Below are 27,410 nucleotides of genomic sequence, written 5' to 3' on the forward strand. Positions count from 1 at the left end.
GGCATGGAAGAGCTCAAGAATAGGACAGCCATGCAGATGAAGGCACTATGACAATAAGTGGTCCAAAAGAACAGTTTCCTGCTCCCCTTTTGCTTTTAGAATGTGATTTTTCACATTTCATGGTGATATGAAAAGATGTCTAACAGTATTATCAACATGGCAAAGGATACAGAAGATAAGTGAAAGTCTGTCCAATTGTTTTTGACAAATATTTCACATTGCAAATTCTCTCCAGATCCTTCAGTACGGGTCCCTGTAACCTCTCTTTCTTGGCATTTTTTTCTTTGACTTTTTAATATTAGCAACCATATCACTAGGTGAAGGATACACAATAAGTGAACTATAAATATACTATGTGTTCCTTTATGAAAAGCTAAATAAATGTTCTAAAAGAAAATAGAAGGTAAATTCAGGAAATAACTTTTGACTACTCTTATCTTCTCTCATTAAATACACACATATTTTTTTGTGGTCTTCCCATAGAAATCCTTAAAAATAGAGTAGTCAATGAAGCTACCCTCATCAAGCAGTGGATATGCCTATGTTCTGGCAACAAGTGTTTAGGAAACCCTTGTTGTTTTTGTCGTTGTTGTTGTTCTATGTTCTGGCTAACAAATGTTTAGAAAACCCTTGTTATTGTCATTGTTGTCGTTCTTGTTGTTGCTCTCCTCCTCCTCCTCCTCCTCCTCCTCCTTCTCCTTCTCCTTCTCCTTCTGTTGTTCTTATTATTAATCAAAATTTAATCTATATGCACACAGAGAATACTACAAGAGCTCTGCTGCCTTATGTGTGTGGAGAAGTAACAGCTGCAAGAAATATAATTGATGGAGATATCCACAGAAGAGAATTGTCTTTAGTTATTAAAGAATGCTAATGTTATCCAAAGCACTGACTTTGCCATCTGATGGGTATGTGGAAATGAAAAGGCAATGTTCAGGTATGAAATTTAAACATGACAAAGGAATCATTCAAAATCTCTTATGGATAGAAACAAAGAATTCAGAGTTTTGAGCCAAAGGGGAAAAGATACAATCACATACATGTCTATACAACAATAGCAAGGGAGAGAATTATTATATTACTATGTATAGTGATGATAATTTTCCTGAATAACAGATTGATCTGCTCTACCAATTCCAAAGTCCCTGAAAATTAATGATTTGCTGATAGATAGAGCCATCACGTGCATTTGGAAGACAACTTTATACCATAAGGAAGAGAAAAAATATAGAAATCCTCAAAGCATTTCCTCACAGATACATTAGAAAAAAATCCGCTTTTTAGCCTATGATGCAAGACATCTACTAAAAGCAAGAGAAATACCAAGTTTAACATAACCATTATTGATGTCAGTAATGAGCCAATATGAATACTCTGAAATCACTTGAAAATTTGTTATAAGATTGGTAATACACTCGCCAGATATCAAATTGAGCACATTTCAATACCAGATATTTCATTGACAACTGACTAGAATTGATCCACTGCTTGATGAAATTCGCATGTGCTACATATAAAAAGATCCAAAGTTGGACATGCACTTTCTAATCAAATCTCACAGGAGATAAGCTTTAAATTCACAATGGAAAGCAATGTTCTTGGCTCTAAATTCAAAGAAAGAGTTCACATTAACACAAAGATTTATTTTTTCAGATTGTTTGAAACAACTGCTAAAAGTACTGAGTCACAAGAAAACAAAATGATGTACTCATTGCTTAATGTGAAATTCTTGTCTCTGTCTAGCCAGTGGAGTCTATAGATTAGCCAATAACACTGTGTAGGCCACTAGCCTGGGAAAGAATACTTGAAGAAGCAAACAATCCTTTATATTTTGAAACTTACAATTTTCTCAGGAAAGAATTTCAAAAACCTAATAGAGACAAAATCATTTTACTTTCTACAAACTACTACCTTTACAGACACATATAATCCAGACTCCATAATGTGAGTCCATTTCCCAAGATGCACTACACAGAAGAGAGTTTGAAAAGTAGGCTAAATTAAAATATTCTTTTTTCTGTGCATTCTATCCATAGACAGGGTCAGCTATCTCTAAAAGATTAGTTCTGGAATAGATTCTTTATCAGACCAAATCTGCTCACATGCTGTTGTTAAGTCTATTGTTTTAAGCCACAAAGCTTTGGAGTAGTTTGATATATGGAAAATGCGAATTATATACATGCTACCATATAAACCAATTTATAATTATAACTTTTAAGCACTTTACAAATTCAAACTGGGATTTATCTACCATTTCTATGAACCTGTTTTCATCAGACCCAGGGCGCAGATACACCTTAGTAGACTAAGACAAAGAAAAAATAAATAGATTTATAAGATCTGAAACAAAAGGCAAAAATAGAAACCAAATCCAGAAATGCTAGAACTACTGGACTGCCTGACGTCTGTTTACATATCAAGAATGATATTTGAAATATACAAGAAACTGGTAAAGCATGAACAATTAAGATGAATCATAGCCTTAGCACTTGTACTAAGTTTTGGAGATCCCTTGAGGTACCTTAATCCATAGCTCTTAAACAGATCTAAGGGGTGGGGGGCAGACCCTGGGGCATTTACTGGGCACCAACCAGAGCATCAGCTGGTAACTAATCAATACAGATACATTCCAACAATGCCATGCTAAGCTCCAAATATAACCAATGAGTTTTCAAAAATAGAAGCATTATTCATAACTTCACTGTCTCACTTAGAGAGTTAAAATGTTCTAATATCATTGTTTGCTTATTTGTTGTAGAAACTAGTATTTGGCTCCTGGCTTTATCGTCTCTTCACTGACATGACTGAACCTCAAAAGCCCATTGTTACAGTTTAAGATACCAAGACCTCTCCCTCTCTCTCTGAAAAGCAAGATGCAATTTGGCAAACTGTCTACAAGATATTACAAATTGTTTCAAATCTTTAAAAGGAAAAGAAAAAACAAACAATCTTCTTTATTTCTACCATTTCTTCCTAACATGAGAGGTGGTCTCTAAGAATAACTGGAAACACCTCTAATTTAATTGCGTTAATTCCCCCAAACTAGCATTTCCAAAAAAATAAGTAGATAATAAGAAACAGGAAAGAATTATGGGCTCAAAGTTCAAAATAAGCAGAGATTTTCAAAGATTCCAAAAATCCTTTTGGGAAGTCCTTAAAAAAAAAAAGAAAGAAAGCTAAAAATATGCTTTTAGCTACTAATAAATAAATAAATAAATAAATAAATAAATAGGTTAGACACTCTGCCTTCCCACCCCCAGCCTCTTTTCATTGAAGTGTTGAATTCAGGAAGTTAGGTAAAGAGAGATTATTTTTGGAGAGCAGGAATTAGAATTCCTAGGAATAGCCTGTATTATTGCCAGAGACAACTTCCACAAGAATACAGGATTCATTCCCATAAGGTTTATGTACAACCCAGTAGTCCATGCAGCTCAATTCTCTAACCAGAAGATGGGCTGGTAGGCTTTGACCTGAATAGTTTTAAGCTCTTCTAAGGGACCTTCCAATTCCATACAAGTGAGAAGAGAGAAGTGGGCAGAGAGTTTCTCATTTGTAATCTGTCCCATAACATTGAAACATCACATCAGTGAAAAGCTAGATATTCAATCAAGAGAGAGAGGAGAAATCGAAGGAGAAGAAGGAAGAAGAGAACAAAAAGAAAGCAGAGAAACTAGAAGTAAAACCTGTGTCCTGTTATTAAATATCCTGTGATGAAATTAGCAGGAGACCATTCACAAGCCACACAGAGATTAGGTGGTTCAGGACAATACGTTGTCTTAAGGGCAAATGAAGGACTTGTGATGGTACGGTTAAGAGAGATGAGAGCTGAAGGCAGGCCCTTCAGGTAAGATGCAGACAGAGAATTAACCTGACCACCTTGAACCCAAAGAAAAGTTATAGGAGTCTGCTTACGATAAGACAGCAGAGAACTAATGTGAACTACTTTGTTAGGAGTTGTTCAAGCAACATTTATCATCTCAAACAATTTGCTATATGATTAGGCAAACCTGAGGTCAACAAATAGCCATTACATTATTGATATTTAAATGATTAATGCTTGCTAAATGGCAGAGAACATAAAATGAATTATTTTCAAAATTTATTTCTTGCCCCACTAGATTCATTATTAATATATTGCATTATACTGGAAAACAATGCAATATCATTTAAAATTAAAATCCCTTTATTTAAAAACAACTTCCTCTGGGAAAATAGCTTTAAAAATAGTAAAAAGATATTTTAAAATATTATATTCATGAAAATATTCATCACAGTTTTATTTATAATGAAAAAAATAAGCAATTTAGAAAATATCCATCATACTGGAATGAACAAGAAAATGACATGCATTGACTCCATGGAATATGGTGCAGACACAAAATCATGGCAAAAAAATGAAAATAAAAAATTATGTAGCAACACTAAGAAAAAGGTCGAGATATTACATTCAAGGGAAAACACAATTCAAATTATAAATATGTTATAATTACATTGAGGTAGGATAAAAATGCTTAGGGAAAAAGGTGTTACAATTACAATAACAAAATTCCTCCCCCCCCCCCCTTCTCTATTTACATATTGAGAACATAATAGAGTAGTATTTAGGTAAAAAATATTTAAAATAACTCCTCTGGCCTTAATTGGAACTCTCTTCATTATGATCACATGCCATCATTGTTACATGCAATCATTACGTTACACTCCGAAATACTGGAATGAGATAAACAAGCTTTAATGGTGCTTTAAAACAATATGAAAACACATGCACAGAACCCACAAAAGCAATGAGTAGATAATTTGGTCATCCTCACCACTATAAAGGCACAATTCAAATGCTTCAGAGCCTCTTACAAACTGCTGGAATTCATGGAGCATACCACACAACCTTGAATTTCGAATGTCATTACAATAGCACAAACCAAGCTAAGTAGGAAGCTTTCTTCCACTAGCATGAATACAAATGAAGACCCTTTTGTCAGCTGTGTAGGAGTCTCTCTGAAAACACTTCACATATATACAAAGCATATATCAGCCACTTAATCAAGGAAAAGCACGGATGTCTTCATTTGGCTATGGACAAACAACCCAACTGGCCAAAACCACAAACACATACTACTGCTTCTCCCAAATACTGTTGCCATGTGATCTGTATTTCAAAGATGGATTGGATACACTCTCCTAAAAAATAAAACTTTCCTTAAATAAAATAAAATTAAATACTATTCTCCTAAGAGAATCTGAGAAAGAAATAAAAAAATAAGAAAAAACTTTCAGCACAGATATGTTGATAGTACTAGTTAGTAGTGATAGTGGCAAATTCTATGACCATGTCTCCCCATCCGCTAACTACTAACAGACTGCAAAGCACACAATCTGGATTTACCACCTAGGCTTCACTGGAAATTAACAAATTACCAAAATATGATTATATTAACATGGTAATGATAGAAATTATAAGATAATAGATTTGTGTTATAGCCACCAGCAGAAACATACAAAGGCAAATTTTGCTTCTTCATGGTTAATCTAACCTTCTTGTTCTTATCTATAGAAAAAATAGCAACCAATAATTATGACTTGCTTATAGGGGTAACAATGATGTCAAAAAAAAACAAAAAACAAAAATAAAAACTGAGAACAATCTGAAGGTTGATGGGGGTGGGGGGGGGAGGGTGGGTGATGGGTATTGAGGAGGCCACCTGTTGGGATGAGCACTGGGTGTTGTATGGAAACCAATTTGACAATAAATTTCATATTAAAAAATAATAAAAATAAAAACAAAAATATTATTTTATTTAATAGCAAAACCCTCCATATCTCTACACCTCATCCCTCAGGTTTTCATTTGACCATTCGATAATAATTAACATTTGGCAACTAATATCATTTAAACAATTGGAGCTATGAGAATCTGAACTTTTTTTTTTTTAATGAAATTGAATCACTTAAGTTGTCCATACTTTCTATTAAATGCCCTGGAGTTACCTATAATACTCTCCTTGAATATCTGCCATAGAACCATCTTTCTGGTGAGAGATTATAACAAGATGCTTTTAATACTATTCTGTGGGGACCAAGAGGTTTACTTCTCTATGCCAAGCAGTTAGGTTTAGATAAATAGCATGACAAGGCTGCAATAAATACTTAGTGAAATAATGTGAGTTTGAAATTTTAAAAAAGGCAGAAAAACAAGATTATTATGAAATTGCTTTACATGACTAATAAAGAAAGAAAAATATGTTTTATGTGCTAATTCTCTAGGAGTCAATCTGCACAAATTATTAGTCTCTCCTATTTTTAAGGCAAAGTTTTATTTTAATGGAAATAAATAATTAATGATTATTTAATGCCATAGAAGCCACCCATTTGGTGCCAGAAAAAGTAAAACCTAGAACCAAACTGTAAGATCAAGATCCAAAATAAAAGTTAAAGATAGTTAGGCTAACATATTTATATTCAAATGTGTACATAAAGAGAACTTTTCTTCTGAAAACATATTGCTTTTCTAGGGAGACAGGCTTTCAAATTGCCAAACTCTATTCTAAGAACATTCACACATAGCCTGTGAGGCTATTTAGTATGTTTTAAAAAAATAGGCCCTAAATAGAGTTAACATTATATGATATGAATTTATTTAAAATCTCAGAAATGTAATCTACTTAATGTAATACCACATTTCTAAATTATACACTCTGAATAGATACAGAAAAATTCTGATATATTTTAAATGCACTTGGCTTCCATTAAAATACTTATAAATGAACCACACAGAATGTTTTGACAATAAATATATATTAAATACATATATAAACACATATATATTAAATATATATAAACATATATGTTTATATATTATATATTAACACATATATGTTAAACATATATGTTATATATATTAAATATATATAAAGTTAGTTCCTCCTTTATACTATAACAATGAGCAATTCAGCTATTTGCCCAAAGATCTTCAAATATTAACTATGTGTCTGTTAATTTAGGCTAAAATATATATTTCTAGTTTGCAAATACTTTCATGAAAAATTGCAAAGGAAAAAAATCTTAGTTTTAAGAAATCACATAAATAATGGGTTCATTACAGAATGTCATATTTCTAAGGCACAAGAATAGTTGCAGTTTGCTAAAGTTAGAATAAAAATCCTACAACATAATGATTTTACAATTAAAGGTATTTTTCCCTGACAGAATAGATAGCAATTGAAAACTCAAATTTAAAGAGAATCCAGGATGTGTTTGATACTAATGGCTTTAATGAAGCAGAATTGAAGGTCTGACTTCACAGTGCCTTGGCTTTTTTTTTTTTTTTTTTTTTTCCCTTCACTGACTCCACCAAATGTTTTGGCTTCAAGTAGAAGTGGCTTCAATTAAAGATAATGGTTGTTTGGTGTGAATGAATACTAAAAGCCAGAGTCTCTAATGTTATGCTCTGAAACAGTCGGAAAATTAACAAGATAGTCTTTAAGATATATTTCACAGGAAAAGTCTGAGTTGTTAAGAAGTTAAAGCTAGTTAGAGAGAGCTGAAAATGTTATTGCGACTGCATTTCAAATGTGAAAGTCTGAAATCCAAGAGAAAGAAATCAGACATCATCTTGAAAGCAAATGGAAACCTGAGCAAACACCTATGGGATCTGATCAATGTAGATAGAGGCACCTCAGAAAAATCCCAAAAGTCTGCCTCAACTGCCCTGACTTAACCATGTAATTGACGCTATTTCATTTGGCTTGTCTCAGTAGAAATGTCCACAAAAAGAACTATCTTTTTCACATCTCTCCAAAAAAGAAACCCAGGTCTTTATTCAAGTCAAAAATTGTAAATGCACTATCAATGGCAAGCAAGCCTTTCCCAAGGACAAAGATATAGGTGTTTTTGTTTGTTTTGTTTTTAAATGGGGAGGAGTGGCAGAAGAACCATGGTCCTGGAAAAAACCTACTTTAGAATAAAAAATATTATTATCATTTACTGTTTCATAGATGTTTATTATTTCAGTCAAATCCACTTTCTCTCACTTATAATTTAATCACATGCTATTAAATAGAAGAAATAGAAGTTCTGGGGATTAAAAGAAGTAAATATTCTGTACAATCACCTCTACTATTTGAAAGCACTGACTTGTTATTATTCATGCAAGAATCATAAAAAAACTGGCAAGTTGGAATTCAGTCCCATTTACTATGCAGTTTATATAGAAGCTATTACAGAAAATGAAGCACATTAGAGAACACAAGATATAATTTATAAAAATTATTATCAAAGCATGATAGCATGGAAATTCACTCTCCAAGGAGAAACAAGACCTAGTCACATATATAGATTCAGGGTTGGGGGGAAGGGGGACTAATAGTAATAATAAATGAGAATCCTGCTATTTAGAAAAAGGAATCTTTCCGTAACTCAAAAATCCTTCTACATGGACTGTGATTCTTTGAAGTGTTAGTACATTTGGAGACTGGGAACATGGGCACAGCCCAGTCATCTAGCATGAGTCTAACAAACATCTGTTGAAAAAATAATTGGTGAAAGAAAAGAAGTCTGTACACCCTTTTTATTCTAATTTTAGCCCTGGGTGAGGAACCGACAAACAGCACCTGAATTAAATATGTCCCGTTCACAATACCAAACAGTTTTATAAACCTACAGATCATCATAATAAAGCATTGCCTTGTCTTTAAATTTCAACCCCATCTAGTCAGGGTTGAAGCTAGTCACAAAGGGACAAACCTAAAAATAGATTCTGGTGCATGAGAGGACTGAAGCCTGCCTGCTCTGTCAGCTCCTCTTGCCAGCAGTGAATGCAAAACTCAGGTAATGTCTCATCGTGTGTAGACATTTCCCCTGAAGCAAATAAATGTAACAGCCAAAGCATAGCTTCAGTAGCCTAAGGAATATCGCAAGAGGCATTTTAAAATTTGGTAAATCAACTGTTTCACCTAAAAGTGGAAATGAGTACGCTGTATCTAACAACATGTTTGCAAAGCAAACAATAGCCAAAACTGTTTGCCCTGAATTTTCTTGATTAAATTCCTAATAACAACAGTTGCACAGAACAAGATTTCCGCTATTATAGTCCCAGCTCATTCTACACTGAGGCTGTTTCTACACAGAAATAAAGCATCTGAGTGAAAAATGCAAAATACACAACTAATCATCCAGCTGTTTCTAAAATCCCAGCTGTTCAGTAATAGGCAGACAATACCCAACATAATAACAGAACATAATAGACTCACATTGCAGGTGACTGTAGAAGCTTCCCGGGTTTGCACTGGAATGACCTGATTTATAAAATGGGACAATGTCTACCTGGATCATACAAAAAACCTCCCCCTGAGAAATTTGTGAACTTGGGATAGCAGAAGCCTTCCTAATCTGGGCTTTCACGGAAATAAATGTGAATGGGGTGCAGCGGGGTATGGGGAAGATGGGGGTGCCAAGCATTTTAATGTCTATTTCTGCAGTTAAAAAAAAACAGGTTTAGTAACTGAGGGAAAAGATTGAAACAGGAAACTAAAAAGGAGACCTTTGAACAAGTTTATATTTGGTCAGAACTTAGAATCTTCTACTTTAATTTCCCGTCCAAATCTTTTCAGGGGTGCAGTAAAATTTTTAAAAGTTGAGTGACTTTCTAATCCCTCTTGCAGAGCTTATAACACAACTACAGCTTTTCACAACTGAAATAAAAACATGTTTCTGGTATGTAATCTTCAGCTTATTTTAACAATGATGGCAGTATTTATCCCATGCTAGACTGATTTCCAACAGTGATACCACAAACAAAAAGGGAACAGTAATTCCTAAACAGAGCCTCTCCTATCCAAAAATTCAACTCAGTCCCTTGAGTGAGTAAAAATAGTCTGGTGTCACAAGATGATTCACACCTTAAAATACTGTATGTTGCTTCACCCTTATCTGTCTAATCTAACCCTTTCTTTCCCCCACTGTTTCTCACACTGCCTTGAAGCCTGTGAAGTATGTGGATTATAGTAGTGAAATGACATGTCTTCTCTTTGGTTCAGTAGCAGCAACTAAATCAGCAAGGAGCATACGATGACAGCAAGAAGTTCTAATTATGTTGCACAGATTTTATGATTTTTCCATTCCTCTAAGAATTGCACACCAGCAATAACCAACATAAACACATCATTCAGCTCTGTGTTAGTGACAAGCACTCTTAGGGCTTCAATTGATGCTTAATTCTTAGTTTTAATACACCTACCACATTAACATTCTGCATTGGATTAAGGGTGGGGGAGATTATCCTCTGTGAAATATAAGTGCCCGCATGGTAATCTTTTAAGAATGTGACTCTTGCTCTGAAGGGAAAAGTGAGTTTTACCCTTAGTAAGATGCAGCTTTGGTTTAATGGTATGTGAATGCTCTCAGAATACCAGCAAAGGGAGTTAGAATATTGGTACATATACATACACATGGTTACTACATCTGGTACCAATACTAAGTGATCAATCTGCTTTTCTGGATTTCCTAGATTAAAAAAAAATTAATAGCATTACCAAATGAAGCAGTTTCAGTCTGATCTACCTATTTTCACCATCAAATGAATGACTTCACTTAGGCAAAACTCCTTACCCCTTGCCTACCTCCCTCCCATTCCCCAATGCCCCAATTAGCCCTTGATCCTTCTTACACCCTGTTGCTATACCAGGAAAAAAGCAGTTTACTAGCTTCACGCCGGTTGGCTCAGATCTGGAGGAAACAGGTCAAGAACTCTGAGAACACATCTAGGATCCCAGAAGGAAAATCTATTCCGAGTATACCTTCTCGGTCATCTAGATTCTAATATGGTATACGCATTATGTTATGTTGTTTTCCATATATACTGAAATCAGACTGATTAACAGCAAATGTTGCAAAAAAAAAAAACCCATCAAATGATCTTGTCATCCTCTGATCAATTTGTAATCAAGCTTATCACTTGGTTTGGTAAAAGAAAATTCATAACCACTAATTTAAGTATAATCCATAAATTTAAATATAGTTTTCAAAAGTCAGGAGACAGGGAAGAAAAATAAAGAGATTCCATTAACCTCTCAAGAAACCTGAATAAATGAATCATTATTTATGGGCTAAATCTCTCTCCAAATAAATGGCTCTAAATATGAACTGCAATCTCCAAATCTCAAATTAATATCTTAAAATGTTTAACTAGAGTTATTCCTCAAGCTAATGAGATAGTGTGGAACTTATGATCTCTATTTTGTTATCGAAATTCATTTTAATATTAGGTAAATCACCCTGAAATTAAAATCCATTCCCCCAACAGTAATGTCAACGACACCAATTAGGAATGACAAATAAACAAATAAGTATAAATCCTACTATATTCCCTAGAGATTCCATACCCCTTGCTATATTTCAGTCCAGTGGGAGCTTCATTAATTATTTCCTACCTTATCTGCTAGCGAATGAAAGCCTCGTTTGGATCATGATCCCTACCAATTGAAGAAGAAAAAAAAGACTTGTTCAAGTGCTATGAACACATTAGTTTTCTCTAGGGGAACCATCAATCTACTCAGGTATGAGTGAATTAAGTTTATAAATAGAATAACATGCATCCTTTATGTTAACTAATGTGTCCCTATCATTGAAGGAGCTCAGATAATACAGCCCTAGTCTCTAAGAGATATGAGATTTTCTAATTATCTTACAGTTTTGTGTGTGAGTGCCTGCAGAGGCTGAGATATTGAAACATTTGCCCAAAACAAAAACAACCTGAGACTTTTTAATACTGTAATTGAACCTAAGAGAATTAAGGAAGTCACATCAAACAACAGCTACGATAAAAATGCAGAACAATAATGGCTTTAAGTTAATTGATTTCTAGAGAGCACAAAGTAGCTCTATGGGGCTAGATAGTCTAGTTTCCATGCTCTATGTATCCTTTATGTAATGGGAATAATGACCATGAAAAATAAGACAAACATTTTGCAACGTTTCATAAAACATAAAAATCAACCCTTCCTGGGAATGAAACCCCATATATCCTTACCGCATGGAATATCTCAGAGCTTAGCCCTAATACCACTGTGGTTGTATGGCACAAAATCCAACCTAGAGTGTAAAGAAAGGTTCCTCAATCCTTAGGTCTCACCATTTTCCCCAAACACAAAAGAATTATACACTTATACTTCATTTCAAAAAGTCTCTTGCAATGCCTTAGAAAATTCATTTTGCTTATATATCTTTGGCCAGAATAAAGGCAGAATATTAAATATATGATATGTATACAAACATATGAATAAATATTAATCTAATTATTTTAAAACAAATATAAATATTTGGCTCAGCATTGATACAACTGTAGTCAATATCCACAGGGGCTATTTATTTCACTGATTTAAGAGGTGACTGATTCTTCAACAGTCAGTAGCTTAAGAAGCTGTGTATAAAAATGCCTTCATGTTCCGTGGCTTTAAAAATATGCCTTTGGTCTACAAAGTCATGAAAAATTAATCCAAGTACATTTGCACATAACACCAATAACTGGGAAAAACAGCATATTTTCCATATTCACTAGTTATTCCTAATAAGTACTATCATGACCACTTCTAAGTTAAGTTAGCATTTCTGCCATTTTCACAGAAAATGTTAACTTGCATAATATCTCAGTAGCTCATTTCTGCTTTACAACACACAATAGTCACTCCTGGTTAACTCTGCTAATGGCAAGGAGATAGGGGAAAGGTTATTCCTAAATCCTTCAGATTTCATTCTGAGGTACATAAACATTAATTTGAACAACAGATTTGGTTTTCCAAATAGTTTACTTGGCTATCTAGTTTCAGAGTATTTGTTGTTTCTTTGTAGTATATTGTTTTCTGTTTACAATTTTGCATGTTTCTAGCCTGGCTATTGAAAGGGAGACCATGGTTTTGAGCCTGAGTAAAGCCAACTCAGATGAGAAACTAGTTTTGGACAATCTGTACAACAGGTAATTTGCAAATCAGGAAGCAGAAGTTAACTATTTGTGGATCAGCGATCAAAATCATTTAGCTCCTGGTACTCTGGATACAAATTCTCCTTCCAAGATACCAATGATGTAAAATAAATCAAAAACTTGACTGCAAATCAGCAACACCATGATCAGTGGATGTGGGAAAATCCCTCCCTAGACAACATTAAGATGCCTTCTTTAGCATTTTATTTCCTTGATATATCTATTCTGGTACCATTTCGTATTACCTACAGGCCTGAAAGGGAATATGTTGTAGCCTCACTTAGAGCCATAGCTCATTACTATATGCTATGTTTTTCAAAGCACCCAACTCATACCCTGGGATTAATTTATTTATCCGTAAATAAAGTAACCATATTTTCTGTACCTCAAATTGGGCCATATGGTCTGATATGTATTAGCATACTTTTTTATGAAGATACTGTAAGAAATTGGGACTGCTATGGAAACAGAGAACCAAGTCAGAAATAAAACTCATATCACAGTCCTAATCTTAATTTACATTTCAGAAGTACACATTCCCATTTACCGCAAAAATAGCTCTGCTTCCTTCAATCTTGAACACAAACCACTCCATCAACATTCTTTCAAATAGGAATACTGATCTTCGTACTAGAAAGTAGGATTGTTTTCTAACCTGTAACAGTTACATTGGTTTGGATGACCCTGTGTTTTGAGTCAAGCTTCTTTGCAGGCAGGAAAACCAAGAAGTACCTTTTGTCCACACCAAATGTCCCTTGCCGAATTCAGAATGACTTTTGGGTCAGGAAGATTTCCTGGAACAGGCCCCTTTGCCACTGAATGACAACCCGTAATCATTCTATACTGTATCAATAAACACACACACACACACACACACACATAAAGAGGGATGTTACACTCTGCATCATGCACATGAGCACATCACATGCTCACCAAAAACTGTAAAACCAACCTAGGTGTATTTGCCACTTTACCTAGGAACAGCTGCGATGTGGTGGCTAAAGGTGCATCACAATCCTCAAAATCAACAACAGAGAACACCATTTCTGATTCTGTTGGGATGTGGAGATACTACTGTTTATGATTCCAGTGCAATTAAAAATAACTTTCTACTGGCTAATGTTGACTTTCTAAAAACTGGATATATATCTGAACTCAAAAGTATTTTCCATAGTTATTTCTTATGCATAGATTGGATTCTATTTCAACAGATGTTTTATGTAAACATTTTTACAAACCTTCAGTGATCCTGTTTAAAACTAATTTGACAAGCTGGGGCACCTGGGTGGCTCAGACAGTTAAGTGTCCGACTTCAGCTCAGGTCATGATCTCAGGGTTTGTGAGTTCGAGCCCCACATCAGGCTCTGTGCTGACAGCTCAGAGCCTGGAGCCTGCTTTGGATTCTGTGTCTCCCACTTCCTGTAACCCCTCACCTGTTCATGCTGTGTCTCTCTTTCTCAAAAATAAATAAACATTAAAAACAAAACTAATTTGACAAGGAAAGCAGTGACACTTGTGAAATACTACATGTGCTTAGGCATAAAATGAGTTCCCCAGCATAGGTCGGAACACTCGTTTACTGACAAGACTGTACTATAACAAAGCAAGAAATCAAAATGTTTACTTACCAACTTTCACATGTATTCAACTGGAGACTGAGTTATTTTTTATTAAGGGAATCCCTTCCCTTTCGTTGTTAGAATAAAGAGCTTCAAAATACACCCTATTCATTCAGTTTCATTTACATTCTAAAAACTCAATCTCAAAATCTCTGGTTCTCTATTTAACCCAACAGTGAGATTTTAAACTGTTTTTGCTCTTATTACCTATGAAATCAAGACCGATATGATTTGAATACTTAGAAAATATCCAGCTAGTCTAATAACTTCCTTCCACTCCAGAGAATTTTGGTGCTAAAAGGAATCAAGTGATAATGTAGCACAACAGCCTATTTGTACACTTAAAAACAAAACAAAACAAAACAAAACAAAACAAAACAAAACAAAACAAAACAAAAAACCTGAGAGTCAAGATGAAATGATGTGTCAATGTTAAGGAGCCATCTCTCCACTCCCAGACCATCCATCATTCCTTTGGCACAAAAAAAGCTCTATTTTGCAGAAATTAAAAGGAGTATTTAGTCCTCTTTTCTCCATAACTGGTCTGCATAACTGTTTCCCTTTCAAACATTTAAAAGAGAGAACAATGTATCCACCCTTGAAAAAACTCTGGTTAGGATGACCTTCAAATATTGTACTTCTGGTAACATTATCATCTGAAAAGCAACTAGAGGATCCGAGGTTCCCAAAATTCAAATCTCTAAATGGGTCCACTTCTCTTTTATCTTACAGCCAAATGTGTGTGGTGGCCTCTGAGAGGAGAGTTTCCTAAATGTCAGTTACAAATAGCTTCTGAAAGCATATTACTCAGTAGATAAAATTTTTACAAATGGTACTAAAGCACCTTGCTTAGCTAGCTTTAACTTGGAAAAATGTTATACATTCACAGCTGCAATTGACACTTTCTCTACCTTCACACATTCTCTACAAGAGAAGTGTTCCATACAAAAGTGCCCTAGACAAATCTTGAGGGCTTGCATGCTTTCTTCTTAGTGTGGAATCAAGATTCAGACATCCTAAAATAAATGCATCTTGAAAGAAAATGCAAACCAACACACATACATGTAGTGATAACCTAATATTTGCTTTGGAAGCCCATGGCTGTCACTTCTTGTCTGTATTACACTTAAAAAAAACTATGTAAGATACAGGAAAATCCCAGGATCCCAAAAGGACTATATTTCTTGAATTCACAGAATTATCAAATCTAATACATATAGGCTAAATTTATTATAACTTTCAGCTTTAAAAAGGAGCTGTGGTAGAAATGTAATACCTTTTCCCTTCCAAGCATAGCCAAATCATTGCCATTGGGATTATTGAATGTTCAATAAACATCCAATGCTGAATAGCATTTAAATTATCTAAAATATAATCTGACCTAGTTGGGTACAGAAAAAGATACATGGTACCTCACTCACAGAGTCAACTTTTTTACACCAGGACATGCCCGGGATCTTTCTTTCCCCCAAGTGAAGAAACTGTAGCAATTATTCAATGAGAGGCTATCTTGTGTCTGCATATCCACTTCCTGTAAGGAGCTCAAAATTAAAGAAATTACCCATGATTTTCACGATATCCTAATAAAGCAGATGTAACTCCTGGGTTCTTTTTTTTTTTTAACTTTTGTTTAATGTTTATTTATTTTTGAGAGAGCACAAGTGGGGGAGGAGCAGACAGAGGAGGACAGAGGATCCAAAGCAGGTTCCTCACTGACATCAGTGAGTCCATGTGGGGCCTGAACTCAGGCACCAGGAAATCATGGCCTGTGCCAAGGTCCCAAGCTCAGCGGACTGAGCCTCTCCGGTGCCCCATAACACAGGGGTTCTAATTCTTCTCTTTCCAGAGGAAGATTAAGCAATGTAGATATAACATCAGGCATTTATATGGAACTAGGCATTTCTGAGTTATCACGTGTTATTTGCTTTCCATAACAATTCTGTGAAGTAACGAAAGTCTTTGTGTGCCCTTTTTTTTTTTTTACTAATGAGGAAATTGGGGTGTGGAGATTAATGGTGACTTTTTCAAATGAATAGTGACCAACCCAGATAGCCTTACTCCTAGTCTGTTTGTTGTATTTTTGCTTCAAATCCAAAATATATTAAAATGACGTCTTTGAAATCTTATTACAAGATTGCATATCCTTGTTTTATCATTCACTATTGTCCACTGGAGATCTTTGGTCAGAACATTCAATCAACTCCCCCGCTTACTGCCTTTCATTCTCCAATAGGTATTCTTGAAAGGTATTTTTCTTTAAGTGGTGGGGATGGGGTGGGGAGAAGGGTGTAGCTTTGCTTTTAAATCTAACATGGATTTATTTTGAAGTTCAAATATCATTAAAGATTTATGCTATTATCAAATGATGGCCTGGGATTTAAAAGCTTGAGAAAAGCTATTCTTGATCATTCTTTTCTTCCTTTCTTTTTTCTTTTTTTTTTAATTCACAGTTGTCAGAGTTCATTATGTGCTACATAGTATATTTTTCCCAAACCTCAGGACAACCATTTTATAAAGAATAGATGTTGAAGAAACATTAGAGAATAAGGCCTCTTATGCATTCTAAATTTGCTACTCTATATCTCATTATGACTTACTAGTGTAAGTCCGATTACTAGCTGTTACCTCACATTCTAGAACATCTTGTCATGATTTAAGTGCAGTTACATGTGTCACAAGTTCCCTTTACAAAACTGATAGCGATGGTGATATTGAAACCAAATGTTTTGACACAATCCTTCTTTGTATCATTTTTAGCAAGTGGAATGCTAAATTCTGAGGTGAATCCCCACCCTGTGCCTTTATGCAGCTGCACAAAGAAATAAACTTAATAAATCTAGCATTTACGTTGCACATTTAATAGAAAGCTCTTAAGCCATAATCACTGTAGCTGCTGGGCATCTTATTTTCTTCAAGAATTCTTTCAGTGCATGCATTAACTTTGGTTAAATTATTCTGCATTTAAAAGGCAGAAGAATAATTAAAATAGTATGGTTTCAGAAGCATCATTGTCACAGTCCAATTTCTAAAAGATTCCGTTGCTAAATTTTACTTCAGAGTCCCTTTGCAGATCAGTTATTTAGATTTTAAAAGAAGGGAACCATGTGCTGTTATCTGCGTGGCCATTAGTCTCACACAAAGAAGAGAACATAAAATAAGACTAAGAAATCATTCTTCCAATGATTGTCACTGAACTGTTACATTAGTAAACACTCACAGTAGGAAGTCTCTCTCAATCTCCATCATATAAAGTAGTGCAAAGGAAAAAAAAAATTCCAGTCCTGTTATCTGTGAACAAAACTTGTTACATTTTCTCCGATTTCACTTCTTCCATTATTGTTAGGCATTTCCTGTCATATCTTCCCCCAAATTAATAATAAAATATAATCAATTTCTAAAGGCCCCTGAAGCCTTTTTAAAAGTTAATTTCCAGTTAAAAATAAACTTTAATTAAATCCAAGATAAAACTGTGACCTATATTCTATTAAATAATTCACTTTCCTTTTTTTTTCCCCCTACACAGTAATTCTTACAATTTTTAAAAAACAACCATGGAATCCAAAGACATGAGATGCTATCAGAGCACTGATAAATGACTGCTCAAATTCATTAGTTCTTACATAGTAAATACTTCAAAATGCCAACTCTTCCCATCACTGCACAATTACTAACAATGTTGACAATTTACTTGCACATACACGCACGCAGCACGTGTGCACGCGCGCGCGCACACACACACACACACACACACACACACACACAAACACACATATACCTTCTCTCCACAGAACCACCTTTACTTTTAACATCTTTTCCAGTTAGTGTGCAAAATTCTTGCATTCTAATAAAAAATATAAAGATAAGATTTGCTCCTATTTTAGCCTCCCTCTTCTCCAAGATGTATCATTTATTTGATATGTAATACAAGTTGAGTAACAATTATGTCACGTATAACCATTAAATGGTGTACTACTATATGCATTAGATTCGTTTGCATATTTCATTTTCATAACTCCACTCTCTATGCATAAATATATTTGGAGATACTGGGGCTGGGGGTGGGGGGAGGCAGTGGCAGGTGGAGAACAAGATTCACACATCAGTCTCCACAGCCTTCGCATTAGAACAGTTGTTTTTATCTGTCTCACTGTCGTCCCCCTTTCCCTGACACTTCTCCTCCTTTGCACAGAGAGATTCCTTAACTCCTTCTTCCATCTCTAGATACTCTGACTTGTCCCCCAGGGAAGAAGAAGTAGAGCTCCGGAATTTCTTCAGCAAATTAGAAGGGAGGTATGGGCAACTGACTGCGTTCTGTGTCAGCTGTGTCTGTTCCTCATTCTCAGTCTCTCTGTGGTAGAAATAGTTAAAGTTAGAGACAATCACTGGCACTGGCAAAGCAATGGTTAAGACACCTGCAATGGCACACAGGGACCCCACGATCTTGCCCCCCACAGTGATGGGCTTCATGTCCCCATAGCCCACAGTTGTCATGGTCACCACGGCCCACCAAAACGCATCTGGGATGCTTTGGAAATGGGTGGTAGGTTCATCTGCCTCTGCGAAATACACAGCACTGGAAAACAGGATGACCCCAATGAAGAGGAAGAAGATCAGAAGTCCCAGCTCCCGCATGCTGGCTCTGAGGGTGTGGCCCAGGATCTGCAGGCCTTTGGAATGCCTGGAGAGTTTGAAGATCCGGAATACTCGGACCAGACGGATGATCCTGAGGATAGCGAAGGACATGGCCTGCTGCTGCTGACCGTTGCCACCCCCCTGCTGCTGGGCCAGATCAGTGCCCAGGGTGATGAAGTAAGGCAAAATGGATACAATGTCAATGATGTTCATGATGTTTTTGAAGAAGAGTGCTTGGCTGGGACAAGCAAAGCAGCGAACAACAAACTCGAAGGAAAACCAAACAATACAGACTGTCTCCACGATGAAGAAGGGGTCGTTGAAGATGGTGTGCCCTGAGTTCTCTAGGTGGGGTGCCGAGGTGTCATTCAACAACCCACTGTGCCCGCCTGCACTCAGTGCCATGATGAGATCCCTGTCGTCCCTAAACTCAGGTAAAGTTTCCAGGCAGAAAATGACAATGGAGATTAAGATGACCAGGACAGAGACGATGGCTATGCCCCTTGCTGGACTGGAACTCTCCGGATACTCAAACAGAAGCCAAATCTGCTTTTTAAATTCATTCTCTGGCAAGGCCCTGTCCTCCTCTTCTCTCACAAAGCCCTCGTCCTCCCGAAACTTGAGCAGGGCCTCCTCTCCCAACTGATAGAACTTCACCTCCTCAGTGAAGATATCAAAGGGGACATTGACTGGCCTCTTGAGGCGGCCTCCTGATTGGTAATAATATAAGATGGCATCAAAGCTAGGCCTGTTTCTGTCAAAAAAATACTCATTACGCAAAGGGTCAAAGTACTGAGTCCTCTTCTCAGGGTCTCCCAACAAAGTCTCTGGAAACTGGGCCAGAGTCTTCATCTGGGTCTCAAAGCGCAGGCCCGACACATTTATCACCACACGTTCACAACAGTCACTGTAGCGGACTGAACTATAGCCACCGCCGCCCCCGTCATCCTGGGGCAGCAGGTCCGTGTAGGAACATTCATCACCATGGTCATCCTCACTATAGTAAAACCTTCCTTCCTCTTCCTCCTCCTCCTCCTCCTCCTCCTCTTCCTCTTCCTCACTCAGTTCCCTCAGAATCTTCTCCTCAGAGCCACTGGGCATCAGGTCGGAGCAATGAGGAAAGCTGCTCTGGCGGTGGTGGACTCTCCTCTTCTCAGGCCGCTGGCGCCTCCTCCTCCGACTACCCCGGCTGCCCTGAGGGTCATGGGAGGTGCAGGCCCCACGCGACTGGTGGTGGTGGTGGGAGCTCCCTCCAGAACCCCCACTGCCCTCCACAGCAGCTGTGGCAGCTGCCACGGCGGCTGCCGCAGCTGCCCTCGAGTGAGCAAGCCTCTCCCGCTCCCGTGCCCTAGCCTGGGCCGCGTAACCATAAGGCATGTGACTGTTGCACCCTGAGCTCTCCGCACTCACCATTGCAACCTCCATGGTGGTGGTTTTTGGAAATGGCTGGTTCCAGTTGTAGAAGAAGAAGAAGAAGAAAGAAAAATAGGGCAGCTTCTTTTGTCACCAAATGAAGGTAAGTTTGGAACCCTTAAGCAGATTGCTTGGAAGACTAAGGATATTTTCAGTCCAACTTTGCATTTTCTGTTTTTAAATCAGCACGCCCCATGCTCTCTGTTCCCAGGGATTCAACATTGCTCTCCGGAGCTTGGCTGGTCTAGATAAACAACCTAGCACTCTCAGGCCTAAGTCAGAAAATGTTGGGGTCTCCCCAAAACCTGTTTCAGGGTGGCTGTTCAAATTTGGAAATACGTCTAGGGTGGTTGGTGATGATGCTGCAAGATTCAAAGGCAGCAAGTGTCTGACAGCCAGCAGTTGTGCCTAGAAAATGGAATATATTTTTCTGCCATGGAAATTGTCCAAAGCTCAGTCCATCAAATTTAAATAAAATGCAAATAAGCCTTTAGTCTTAGCACTTGCCTTCTAGTGATGGCTTGACCCATGTCAACATGTGGCTTGAAGTATGTCCAGCCATTGCTGCTCAAAGCCTATCAGGATGATTCTCCAGGTGCTCCCCTTAAGTTCATCATAGGCTTCCTGGACCCAGGGGCAATGCCAAGCTATTGAAAGAGGCAAAGACCTTGGGAGGTAGAGAAGGTACAAGATGAGGTGTCAGCAGGAGCAAACCCAGCTCTGAGGTCTCCATAGAAATCAAGGAAATGCAGAGCATCCTTCAGCTAAAATCATGCAGAAGAAGTACTTCACCTGAAAAAGGAAGGGAAATAAGCATAGGAGAAAAATAAAAAGAAGAATCAAATCATAAAGAGCAAACAGCGTTTCCTTCCCATACACTTCTTTTTCTTGTCCTCAAGCAAACCATATAAAGCACCAAGGGGCCACAAATTTCCAAGGAGTATGGGGCAGGTTGTTAAATCTCCTCCCTCACTAAACCATCCTTCTTCCCTTCTTCTTTGGTTATTATTTCGGCTCAGTCTATTTTCACGGCAACTCAATTATTTTTCTTCTCTCCACTCTCGACCCACATGGCTCTTCCTTCAGCTCCCCCTTTCACTCATGCCAGGTCTTAATCCTCGCTGTCATTTTCTTCATGTCACAACAATAATGCTGTCACTTTATAGCTGCTTCCATCATTCAGTGATCTCAAGGCGGTTTTTAAAATTTCCACTCATCAAATATTTCTGAATTTAGTGCCTTTCCACCCCTCTCTGTCTTGATTCAGGATTAGAGCAGTTGGAAAAACCAGTTCTCTTTAATCCAGGCTCCATCACTTCCACAAGATTCAATCATCTCATCTATGAAGTGTGGGTCATAATACAACCTCCTCCATCCCACTTTGTAAGGTTTGAATGAGACAATGAATGTTGATAGAATAGCACCGACATAATGAATATCAATACACACTGGACGGTAACCTAAGCTTTTATCATCTATCTACCCACCCCCGGATGTATATGTCCTTATACCATACCGTCTGAATTAGGGGAGGACAGAATGTGAGGACATCCAAAACATTTTGAGACTCATCAATGGCCTGTATTAAGTTGGCACTTCTTGACTCCCTGAAGCATGTCCCTGTTGTTGATTTTCTGTTCCCCAGACTCCAGAACACTCTCTACCACCCACAGCCTAGGAGCTAATCCCAGTTTCCACTTCTCTGATAATCATCTTCTCTCCTTGCTGCTTCCTCCGTGTTCACCTCAATGCTTCCTCCTACACTCTTCTCAAGAGACTATTTCCTTATGTTTTAAATCCCAGTTTGTGTGGACTTCATTTTCAGCCTGTCATACTTCCCCCCATAATTTCATCCATGATCTCCCATCTCCCAACTCCCTCTGCCTCTCCCTGACTCTCTCTGCCCACCTTTATCTCCAACGTGCCCACTTGCTGATCATGTCTTCCTTGCAGCCCCAATCTGGCTCCGCCGTCACTTGGTAATCCTGGCCTTTCTTCTCAGTTGGCTCTCTCTAGGTCAGGCTAATTCATTTCCTCAGCCAAGACCTGTAAAAACTGCCCCAATCTCCTGTCTCCTATGCTTTTGCATTCACTGTGTCCAACAGGACTTCCAAGAATGCAGACAGTAGCCCAGAGACTTGGGGAGGATAATGCCAGTCAGAATCCAGGGCATCTACCAGGTTCTGTTACTGGAAGCACTTGGGAAGCAAGAGAAATGGCTTTCTGGAGCTATGAACAGGATTCAGCTCCTGACCACCTGCTGCTTCTTGCTGAATCCTGTCAGGCTAGAAACCTAAACCTACCAGAGTTTTATGAAGTGACAAAGCAGAGAAGGGACAAACAGAGGGCTTCCCAATCATCTCACACTCTCCTAGGGCAAGAAGTGAGCTTTATTGGGACACATAAAACCCAGAAAATACACTTCTGAAGGTATCTCAAATGACAAGCCCCTTCCTTTGCCTGACTCCTAACATCATCAAATACTCTGAAATGCTTACCCTCAGAAGGTCTCCAAATCTCTACTTACAAAACTACCCTGGGGTTACATTTATTCTGGAAGGTCAGGCCACCACCTTTTAAAGACTTTCACAGGCCGAAGAGCCTGAGAGTTTGCTCAGTTTCTTTCCCAACTCCCTCAAAGCCGTTACAATACACTATTTAAATAAAACCCCGATAGAACCAAAGTGCCTGTATATTTGTGTACTATGCACACCCCTCTCCCAACTAATTGACTCCCAGAAGGTCATGAATTAGTAGGTCTTCCGATATCCCATCAATTCTGCAGGAGATAGAGACCTGCCCTCATCTGGCTCTACACTATTTACTTTATTTATTTATTTATTTATTTATTTATTTATTTATTTATTTATGTTTGTTTGTTTGTTTGTTTTCTTCCTCCCCCACCTTACAGAAAGCAAATTACCTTCCTTTTAATTGGCTACCAGTTACCTCACTATCCCTAACCTAGAAGAAGATGATGATGATGATGAAAAAGAAGAAGAAGAGGAGGGTGAGGAGGGAACAGGAGGGAGAAGGAAAAGAATAAGAAAAAAAGAAAAAGAATAAAAAAAAAAAGGAAAAAAAAAAAAACCTTCCACACAGCAAAACTCATTTAAAAATCTCTCTTCCTTTCCAAGGTATTCCTGTTTCGGAGAATCTATTCAATCAGACTCCCAGGAGCCTTGATGGGGGAGACCTTTGCAGGGAAATTTCCTTTCCTCTTTAACACCATTAAACTAATAGGATTTAGCAGACTACCTATTCCCGAATCCCTGTGCCCCCCCAAACAACAGCCAAGCATGCCTCCCCTCCTCCTCTCACCCCCCAACAAGGAGGCTGTTTTCCTCTCTCAGTGCTAATTCCTGCAACTGGCTTAGGGTGGTACCTGAACCTATCAGAGAGAGAGAGAGAGAGAGATTGAATCAAAAAACCAACACCGTGAGAAATATACACTTCAACGCACGCCATTTATACGGTCCCTATGTGCTGCTGAAATGCTCGGAAAAGGCACGCAAATCCAAATGCTGGGGGAGACAGCAATTCAAACCCGTTCGCCAGCTGTTCCCAAAGAAACAGAACCGGTGAGTCTGGGATGAGGCAAAAGGATGCTAAATCTAAACCCCACCTCGTTGGGAAACGACATGTTTAATCGCGCCCTCCCCTCCAGACCTAGGTTCCCGCTCGGGCACATTAAGCAGGGCGCACGCACCCCATCCCCGGGGTTAGGAAAATAACAACTGTTGGCCCCCCGGAGCGCCGCGCTGCATCTGCACCTCCCTTCTTCCACCTCCTGGTTTATTTTTAACCGCCTTCCATTCATGTCCTTCTGCCACATCCCCCAATATTATTTATCCCTCAAATGTCCACTGTTTCTTAACAGCCAAAAGAGAAGAGTGGAGGAAAGAGAAGAGAGGTATCATACTCACCGTTCCCAGGCGGAGTGAAAAATAAATATAAAGAAAACCCCCGCTCGGTTTGTCTTTCCCCCTCAAGCTGCAACAGCTGGAGGAGGGGAAGAATGTTCTTGGGGGTAGAAGGAATCACTCCGGTGTGGCAGGTGGAAGCTGCAAAATATCCACGGAACAAGTTCTGTTGCCTGGGGGCACAGAGTCCTCGCTGCTGGAGCCCAGGGTGGGGATCAGGGCTGCCCCGAGGAAGACCCCAACACTTCTGGTTCCTCTGGAGTTCAGCACAGGTGGACACGATTGGGAAAGGAAGTCAAGGTTCCCCAGAAAAAGAAAATCCTAGACAGCAGCGATCACTTGTTAAGCCCAAATTCCTCCTCCAATATCCATCCCTCTCCCTCTCTCGCTGGCTGCAGAAGCAGCACACGCCTCCCCTGGCCGGGAACGCGCGCCGGCCGGGGGCGGGGCCAGGGCCGTGCCGAGGGTGTGGCGTGCAGGCGGTCGCCTGGGGCACCTCCCCGCGCCGCGGGGCGGGCGCAGTCACGACGCCTGCACCGCCCGCCCCCAAGCTCGGACCCCGACGCCGAGGCTTCAGGGAGCAACAGGGAGCGGTTCCGGGAGCCCCTGGCCGCCTCCCCCAAAGGCGAAGCCCTAGTTTCCGAGGGAGAGGTGTCCGCGCTGGAGCTGATATCGGGGTCCCCACGACAGAGCGGGAGCCCAAGACGGAGGTTGGGAGGGGAGACCTCGACGGGAGGTCCAGGCTCGCCGACCGGGTGCTTCTGCGCGGCTTCTCTCCCTGACCCGCTTTCTCTACAGCTCAGCGCACACACGCACCCGCATAACGGGTTTGTGGGTTTGTGGGGTTGGGAGCCCGGGTGCATCTCTAGCTAGGCCGCTAATCGGGAGCCCCCCAGTCGCCTATGCACGCGCCGATTCCCCTTGGTCTCCCCCTCCATTGCACGCTTGTCTGCCTCGACTGGCGGCGGCGGTGGGGGTGGGGGTGGGGGGGTCGGGCCTCAGGGCGCAGAGGAGGCCGACTTTAAAAGTGTGCTTGACCCGGGTGAGGGGTGGATTGCAGAAATTGGAATCAAGCCCAGGTTAAGAGTTGCGCACCAGAGGCACGAGTCCAAGTGGAAGAGACTCAGAGGGCTCCCGGCCCGGGGGCGGCGGCCCCTGGAAAGAGTGCAGGAGCCCTCGGCGAACCTGTTGCAAAAAGAACACAATTCGGCCAGAGGTTTGGCTCCCGGGAGATCTTTATGGTAGAGGTCGGAGTTCTACACCACCTACCTTCACTGAACAGCAAAAACAAATGTAGTACCCCGCGGGACAAGCCAGAGCGCCCACAGCGGCGTCCTCGCCCTCGCGGGGGCATGGACTCCTAGGTTGCTTATTAGGCATCAAGCATATGAAATGCCCCAAGACAAGGATGTAAAATTGCAATTCCCATACATCCACTCAAAGAAGGTTAGCGGTGGAAGTGCGAATTTTTACACACACATAACCACCCAGTCTACAGGCACCTTTCCAGCTCCCTCTGATGGACCAGACAAACACTAGGACGCACACCAGGACTGCTGGAGTAAATCCGACCTTGGGCGGGTCACTTGGCGCTGAGGCGGCCACTGTCGGCCTCAGCTGGCAGCTTTGTTCGATGGCCCTATTGGGCCTCCTCCTTTTGTGGTGCTCGATTAATTATTAAGAGAAATATTCCCGAGCTGAATTATAGATATGCTCTGCTCTCACCTAACTGCTGTTGGCTCAGCGAAGGACACCTGGAGGACTTCTTTTCGTTGTCTGATTTTTTTTTAATCTTTTAAAATAATAAAATAATAAAAATAAAATAGCTAAAAAATTCACATTATAATCAGTGAAAAGAAAGAAAAAGAAAGAAAGAAAGAAAGAAAGAAAGAAAGAAAGAAAGAAAGAAAGAAAGAAAGAAAGAAAGAAGGAAAGTAAAGGACAGAAGAAAGAGGAAGGATGGAAGGAAGGAAAGAAGGGGGGGACGGAGAGAAAGAACTGATGTGCGTGGTGGTTTTCCTAACTTCTTCTAGCTAGTACACCTTGAATTTTTGTCCTGAATAAATTTACCTGTGATCTTCTGGCCTCAACCAGGGGAGGAGGAACTGAGAGAAAGGTACCTCCACACTGGCTCAAGTGAGGTTTCATTAAGGCAAGTAGGGAGGGTGGATTTCTTCAAAAGTAAAAGTGGTCACGTGCTCTGGTTGAACCCTCCCTCTGTACCTCCATAATGTGATGTAGACGCTGTACAGTTTCACACATACCAAAAGCAGATATTTGAGCTTATTGCTGTCTCATGAGAAACATGTTTCTTGGGATGGTAGAAAGCAGGACTGAGAACACAAGATCTTGGGACTGGTTTCCCAAAAGCGATTTGTGAGACCTATCCAGAGCAACTGTGGAATGCTTTCAGAGAGATGAAAACAGAGCGATATGAAGTACAAAAGATGACAGCTATATTGAAGTTTCGGTATTTTAATTGGATCATGTTAAAACTTTATGAATTATGTCTCCGTGTGCCCTTGCTTGTTTGTTCCTTTCATGGCCCAGAGAATTTTAAGATTTAAAAATGTCTGAGGACTTTATAAATACTTTGTACTTCTTAGGTATCGGGAATCTGAATTACTAAAGCACCACAGTGAGAACACAGCTGACGGAAAACCACTCTCACCAAGACAGTCATTCAGGTCATACAAGGAGGACTTACTGAGGACTCGATCGAGGCAAGTAACACTCATCGAGTACCCACCTAATACCTGGCTCTGTGTAAGTTCTTTGCATGCATATTGTCTAATTTTATCTGCATAAGGAAACACGTTATATGGTAGGTACTATTTTATTTACATTTTACAG

General features: G+C 39.1%; 1 protein-coding gene across 1 annotated transcript; it reads right to left on the reverse strand.

Annotated features, from left to right (window-relative positions):
• Window positions 1-7,442: 7,442 nt before the first annotated feature.
• KCNA4 (potassium voltage-gated channel subfamily A member 4) lies at window positions 7,443-25,051 on the reverse strand. Its single transcript, XM_006937163.5, has 2 exons — window positions 24,561-25,051; window positions 7,443-21,426 (listed from the first exon to the last, which is right to left on the reverse strand). The coding sequence occupies exon 2, from the start codon at window positions 20,644-20,646 to the stop codon at window positions 18,682-18,684; it is 1,965 nt and encodes a 654-aa protein (XP_006937225.2). The 5' UTR covers window positions 20,647-21,426; window positions 24,561-25,051; the 3' UTR covers window positions 7,443-18,681.
• Window positions 25,052-27,410: the final 2,359 nt, after the last annotated feature.

This window comes from Felis catus, chromosome D1 (genome assembly GCF_018350175.1).
Source record: "Felis catus isolate Fca126 chromosome D1, F.catus_Fca126_mat1.0, whole genome shotgun sequence".
Classification (NCBI taxonomy): domain Eukaryota; kingdom Metazoa; phylum Chordata; class Mammalia; order Carnivora; family Felidae; genus Felis; species Felis catus.